Genomic DNA, 7,096 nt, shown 5'->3' with positions numbered 1-7,096 from the left:
CATGAAAGGAAAAGACTTCAAGAAGTAAGCCTCCAATGGCATGGAGCATGCATGTACGACCGTTTGATGATAGGCGTCTAGAATCCACTTAAGAATGAATCAATTTTGGATTCAAGTTACATCTCAAATTGGATATGAGCACACATCTACTAGTTTGGACGTGAAACATGTTGTGAAGGCTAATTTTAGTTCTATTGCATTCACAGCTTGCATGGCTGTATTCTGTCTCTTCCCATCAAGGTGCTTTATTCCGAACCAAGGAACTAGTTTGGAATGCTAATTTTAATAGATACATACATACCTTAGGCTACATAGTTACATGCCGGCAGGAACTAAGCCGTCACACACCACCCTGATTTCAAGCCCTCGTCCACGTGCTTCTTACAAAGCCACGCTGTATCACCTCCTTCGTACTTCACCATCAACAGTCGCCACCTCTTAAAAATCTCCTCCTTACCCAAATAACCAGCTTTCCTCAACATCCCCTCCACCCATTCTCTAGCAAGCATTCTTGCAGCTGCAACGTCGGCATCAACCACCTTTTTTCTAGCGTTATCCATGGAAGAAGAAGCAGCAGCAGCAGCATCTCCAATGCCCTCAATACCAGTCCTAGTTTGGCCCTCCTCAAGCTGACCCGCAGCTGGAACAAGCCCAGGAGTATCAATTGCCAGGGCTCCACCCTGAATCAATAAACCCAGTACTTGGCTCACATCCGGAATCAAGCTTCCCACCCCTCCTAACACATGCGCTCCCACCTTCAGCCCTAAGGTGGCTATACAAAGCACATGCCTCAAGTAAGGATAGATCTTCTTGATCATACTCTCGTTCTCCAAGTAGCTCAATTCAAAGCCTTCCTCGTTTTCAATCAGATGGATCTCTTCCCTGTGTTCACACATGAAGTGCACTCTCACTCGCTGCAACCCAGGAATTAGTTTGAGCAGCAATTTGGTGCTTCCACCCGTCATCTCCCTTGTAAGAAATAAGTGATTTGGCATTGCAGACATGTTACCCCCACTGCTCACATTTGCCCTCGAGTTCGACAACGAGTTCAGCGTCTCTTGGATCGCTGGTAGCACCATTCTTTCATACCCTCTTAGCTCTTCAATAGTTTTCGTTATATCTTCTGCAATAGACATCAACCTCTTTACGTTGCTGTTTACATCTTCCGAGTTCTCCAGCAACTTAAGCATCAGTGGATCGCGTCCTGTGAGATCAGATAGACCGCGCCGAAGCTTCACCTGTTTCTTGTTTTGGTACCCGTAATTATTGACAGTGGATGATGGAGGAAGTGAAATTCCAAGTCCGCCCTCAGCTAGCTGTCGTAGTTGTGAATGGTGCGTGAGTAGAATTTCTCTGAAATCCTCCTCCCCGAGAAGCTCCTTGATTAAGACATGCTCCGTCGGAAGTTGCAACTGCTGGTGTGGAGGCCACGTGAACTCGCAATTCTCCATCTCTGCGGACGAGCGATTCAAAAGAATTTTCTTCAAATCATCCACTAGCACGAACTGGTCCTGTCTATCTTTCACTCGCGTGATAGCAAGGTCCTTGTCGCAGATGCAAGATGGTCGAATTATGCCTTCTACAAGAGACACTCCCTGCCAACGACCGGATAAAAGCTGGAGCTCCTCGATTTGATAAATCAATTTTTTCCTCACGAACTCGAGAGTCTGTTGGTGACTCCTGGAGGAGCGCACCAAGATATCGATGAAGTATCCAACTTCACCACTGAATTCCACCAGTATTTCCAGACCGTCTTCATTGATGAGAACCAAATCCTTCTCTAAACTAAACACTGAGCCAGTCTTATTTGGTGCCTCGAAAACTTTCTGGAGACGAACCTGGGCACACAACATTGCACCAAACCCAGAATTTGAGAAATGCGGAATCCCCATATCAACAGAGACAATAATACTCGTCAAATTTTCTTCAAACACCTATCGGGAAATTTGTCGTGCCTTCTTTTCGGATCAGGCAAGTTTTGCCAGATCGCTGAGATGAGAGTCTTAAAAGCTGCTTACCTGAACTTTTGGGAAGAATCCAAGAGTGAGAAAAGTATGTGTCTCGTCGTCACACTTGAGGCGGCGCCCGATATAGATGCATTCACCAGTATGCTTGGAGAGCCATTTTCGAACCCCAGTGCTAACATTGTGCATAAGTGTAGCAGGAATGAAAAGAGGTGAACCTTCACCACCAGGTGGGACTTCATAGCAAAGCTCTAGCCCAACCATTATTTGAATCATGTCCTTGATGCTCAGAAATTTCAATTTTCTCTTCCGGGAACCTTTGCCGTTGCTCAATGATATTTGAAGAATTCTTTCGATGTCCTCCTTTCTCCAAACACCTTGGCCAGGTCGGTCATGAAAACACTCCAGTGATTTCAAGGATTCAGCTGTCGAACTGATGATCTTGCCCAAAAATCGCCGACAAAACCATTCCGGACTTAAAATTATTACTTCCACATCCGGAAAGTAAAGCAGGTCTCCCGAGTCGTGTAGAGAAGCTAGAACCGCTTTCCTGAGTTTGTTGATCCCTTCAACTCGGTCGAGTTTGTTGATCCCTTCAACTCGGTCTGAAGGTGTCATTCTGAACGCGGGCAAGACCTGGCAAATGCGACAGAATGCTTCCCATTTAAGCAGAGGTTTGTAAGGGTTTTTGACCATCCAATCTGCGAGTACTTGCCTGATTTCATCGCATATGCGATAGATTTGCGGAGCAGAGTCCAAAACGGACTGAATCGTCTCGTGGAGAACCGGAATCATGCTTTGAACTTTATTTGCGTCGCAGGCGTCCACAAAAAACGGGTTTTCCATCACTTGCACAAAACCTTCAAACTTGTCTCTTAGCTCGCGGATAAACTCTTTAGCCCATCCTTCAAAAATTCCTCTTTGAGAATCTGTAATTGTATCCATGTGAGTGAAAACTAGTAACACACGGGGAGTCCATCCTTCAGTCCTCCTAGTGCTGGATGATATATAACGGAGCCAGTATTCAGTCTCAGTTTTTACGTCCGCATGCTTTTTTGGTATACCAGGGGGCTCTCCGCGCATGGGATTGCAAACGATGATGAATAGGGACTGTCCTTGTTCAGTTGGGAACATCATGTCGTGGAACGCGTGGTATTCCAACTGCCCTGCAAGGTCCCAGAAAGAAATTCTCGTACCTTGACAATTCACATAATGTACCTCTATTCCCGTGGTCCTGGACGGAGGTCTGATCATAGCCTTCTTTATGCTCCTCCGATTGTTTAGGATGCTCACAATAGAGCCACGAAGTGTTGTTTTTCCTGAAAACGAACGAAAAGAGACGGTAGTGGTGAATGTGTTAGCTTGAAAACTGAGTTAGCGAGTGCGATAACTCCATAGAGATGCAATTTCACAACACTGAGCTCACCTGCGTAAGGATGTCCCAAGAAGAACACTCTTGCAGCCGTAGAGCGCACTTTACTATTTCCCAAAGCTCTTCGTTCTTCCCGAATTCTAGTGTTCCTTTTCAAACACTGCTCAATTAAGTCACTGCGCATAAAGGAGAGCCCATCAATGCCTAATTTGAGAAGCGTTGTGTTTGAGCGAAGAGCGGAGGCGAGGCTGGACTCCCCTGCAGAGTCGATGGAGTTCCCTGAGAGGTCGAGATGGAGAAGCGTTGTGTTTGTGCCAAGAGCGGAGGCGAGGCTGGACGCCCCTGCAAAGTCGATGGAGTTCCATGAGAGGTCGAGATGGAGAAGCGTTGTGTTTGTGCCAAGAGCGGAGGCGAGGCTGGACGCCCCTGCAGAGTCGATGAAGTTCCGTGAGAGGTCGAGATGGAGAAGCGTTGTGTTTGTGCCAAGAGCGGAGGCGAGGCTGGACGCCCCTGCAGAGTCGATGGAGTTCCATGAGAGGTCGAGATGGAGAAGCGTTGTGTTTGTGCCAAGAGCGGAGGCGAAGCTGGACGCCCCTGCAGAGTCGATGGAGTTCCATGAGAGGTCGAGATGGAGAAGCGTTGTGTTTGTACCAAGAGCGGAGGCGAGGCTGGACGCCCCTGCAGAGTCGATGGAGTTCCATGAGAGGTCGAGATGGAGAAGCGTTGTGTTTGTGCCAAGAGCGGAGGCGAGGCTGGACGCCCTTGCAGAGTCGATGGAGTTCCCTGAGAGGGCGAGATGGAGAAGCGTTGTGTTTGTGCCAAGAGCGGAGGCGAGGCTGGACACCCCTGCAGAGTCGATGGAGTTCCCTGAGAGGGCGAGATGGAGAAGCGTTGTGTTTGTGCCAAGAGCGGAGGCGAGGCTGGACGCCCCTGCAGAGTCGATGGAGTTCCCTGAGAGGGCGAGATGGAGAAGCGTTGTGTTTGTGCCAAGAGCGGAGGCGAGGCTGGACGCCCCTGCAGAGTCGATGGAGTTCTCTGAGAGGGCGAGATGGAGAAGCGTTGTGTTTGTGCCAAGAGCGGAGGCGAGGCTGGACGCCCCTGCAGAGTCGATGGAGTTCCTTGAGAGGCCGAGATGGAGAAGCGTTGTGTTTGTGCCAAGAGCGGAGGCGAGGCTGGACGCCCCTGCAGAGTCGATGAAGTTCCCTGAGAGGTCGAGATGGAGAAGCGTTGTGTTTGTGACTCTACATTACCATCCAATTTCTCTTCCTCCTGATCCTCATCCCCATGTGACTCTACAGGCAAAAGCTCAGGCACAGCACGCTTCCTTGGGGCCTTCTTTTGACCAGATGGACTAAACACAGGGAGCAGATCAGAAGATTTCACTCGTCGCTCATGTTCCCTTTGTTTGTATGCCTTGGTCAAAGCTGTTTAGTGGCAGGTTGAACGCCCTCCATCAAATCAAGTTGTCCCTGTGCATACGTGAAAGATAAGGACTTCATAAAGTCAGAACTACTTAAACCAAAAATGAAAATTTTATGTATTTGTTTTGTTTTAATAAACCTCCTGAAAGGCTTCCTAAATAGTTCAGATCACCTGAAATTTTGAGAGATCAAGGATAGAGTCAAAATCTTCCTGTGTAAGAGAGTACTCTTCCATGAATTTAATTACATTTTGCACAGCTTTCTCCTGCAAAACACAAAATGTTTGATTTTTAACGAGATACTTGCAGAAAGAAGAAAATGCAAGCTCATATGCAGAAAGAACAAAATGCAAGCTCATATGTATAAAACAAGGATTAAAGTACCAGTATCACAACCAAAAACATGTGTCAAATGCGCCAAAAACCAAATGAGTAAGTGCCTTTCATAAATCTAAATGTTACAAACCTCTACTACCAGGACCATCTTGCAAGAATGGCTTGATGCTATTTCCTTACGATTTGAAAATCATAACGGCAAAACTGATGACAGAAAAACTCAAACAATGTGCCTGCTTTATCAAATACCATTGCCTTACCTCCTCACCTGTAACCGGTCTTCGGGATCCCCAAAGGGCGGTGAACAGTTAATATAACCAGCGAATACCATGATTTCAGCCGCTTAGAGAATTATTACAGCCAACAAGACAATAATAACAGATAAATAACAGAAACCAAAATTAGGAGCTAGATTGCCCCTATCTGCACCCGACACCAGATTGGCCCTAAACTTAGGGCCCCTTTCGGTATTTCTTTATATTTTATTCAAAAGGCTTGCAAATACAAGAATAGCACCACAGACAGCCAACTGAATAATCAGATCACAAGCACTTCCATCCTGCTATGCAATCACAAAAAAAGGCATCCCAGTCCAGTGCAACATTCCATGGCAGCCCTTCTTCCAAATCTGGCTGAGGGTTCTAACCTAGCAAGACAAAGGCCCGCAAAACAATTCAATCTATCTTGGTAGCTCTGAATACCCATCAAGGGAGTCCTAGCAAGACAGAGGCCAGCAAAACAACCCCACCTAGCTGCACCTAGCAAACGGAAAGGCTAGCTGCACAAAGCAAAAGGATCTGAAGGTTCTGAGGCAATAGGAAAACTCCCGGAAAGCAATCAACCGATCGGAAAGCTCGGGAAACCCTGGGAAAATCAGCAAGCATGGAAAAACGATATTCCCTGGCAAGATCTCTGGCATGCTAGCGGGTGAAAATCAATGAAAGCAACCCTGGAAAACCTGCTGGAAGAGAATCACCAAGTCTGGAAGCAAATCGAGTTGCTTGGAAGCTCCAAACTACCTCGAAAAAGTGCGATTTTCATAGGCACTTGGCTTGGAAAGCTCCTGGAAGAAGTTCAAATCAGATTTGGGCCTCTGGGAAGGCATGAACAGTAGGCATGCAGCAAAAACGAATTTCGTTTTTGAGCTTCTGGCAGCCCACCAACAGCCCATAGACTGCCCTGGTAGTCAAAAAGCAGCAAACCGATGTGATAGAATAGCCCTAGAGACTTTCCCAGCCTGTTACTTGCCTCTCCCTGTTCTTCTGTGGTCCTGAAAACAGCCCTGAAAGCAAAATTCGACTTTTCTGCTTGCTTTCCAAGCCTTCTAGCCAAACATGGTTCCTGGAGCTATTTTTAGCGAAAGGGATTTTTACCCCTCTCTAACCTTCAGTCCCTTGCCTTGGCCCATGGAATTAATTGCACTAAAGTGTCCTTTAAAATGTTTTAATCAGTTGGAGACTAGGGTACTCAGCTTAAAGAAATTCATGTCCCCGAGACAAACCCTCCTCTTGAAACATTGCGAATGTCCCCATTTGCACCAAACTTTTTGCTTTGTTTCGTCAGAACCTGTAGCAAAAGTCTCAAAGCAAGTAGAAGCTCAAAGCCTCAGTTAGTTCAAAAACACAACCACACATCCTTCCACAAATAGCAGACAAACAAGATGCTTCATATGGCCATCCCGTAGGACCCACATAGATGATTTATCCTCTCATGCACATCCCGTACGACCCAAAGCATGAGGTACATCAAGAGCATACACAAACACTCAATGCATGCAGACATACAATCAATGTGTACCTTCATATGGCATCTCGCAGGACCAATACATGTTTCTCTCAATGTACTACCCACTTTCATATGGCCATCCCTCAAGACCCACAACTAGTGGTACATCATGAGTACACACAAAAACACTCGATGCATGCAGACAAACATCCCATGCATACTTTTCACACATGTTCCTTTCAATGATTTACCCACTTTGTCTTATGGCAGACTGTCCAA

General features: G+C 46.6%; 1 protein-coding gene across 1 annotated transcript; it reads right to left on the bottom strand.

Moving 5' to 3' along the window:
- Window positions 1-229: 229 nt before the first annotated feature.
- LOC147899330 (protein TORNADO 1-like) lies at window positions 230-4,589 on the bottom strand. Its single transcript, XM_087377701.1, has 5 exons — window positions 4,582-4,589; window positions 4,072-4,454; window positions 3,391-3,930; window positions 2,019-3,283; window positions 230-1,838 (listed from the first exon to the last, which is right to left on the bottom strand). Exons 1-5 carry the CDS (start codon window positions 4,587-4,589, stop codon window positions 333-335), a joined length of 3,702 nt encoding a protein of 1,233 aa, XP_087233827.1. The 3' UTR covers window positions 230-332.
- Between the last annotated feature and the right edge of the window lie 2,507 nt (window positions 4,590-7,096).

This window comes from Dipteris shenzhenensis, chromosome 8 (assembly GCF_047967505.1).
Source record: "Dipteris shenzhenensis isolate YYH24624 ecotype China chromosome 8, Dip_SZ_1.0, whole genome shotgun sequence".
Taxonomy (NCBI): Eukaryota; Viridiplantae; Streptophyta; class Polypodiopsida; order Gleicheniales; family Dipteridaceae; genus Dipteris; species Dipteris shenzhenensis.
The sequence above is the reverse complement of the archived record's forward strand: the minus strand, read 5'-3'. Positions and strand labels throughout refer to the sequence as shown.

What these genes read in the sequence shown, in the direction of transcription:
- LOC147899330 (XM_087377701.1), bottom strand. An exon ending in CTTGGGACATCCTTACGCAG is followed by an intron (nt 3,284 to 3,390) that starts GTGAGCTCAGTG and finishes GTTCGTTTTCAG; the next exon opens with GAAAAACAACACTTCGTGGC. An exon ending in GATTCTTCCCAAAAGTTCAG is followed by an intron (nt 1,839 to 2,018) that starts GTAAGCAGCTTT and finishes TTGTGTGCCCAG; the next exon opens with GTTCGTCTCCAGAAAGTTTT.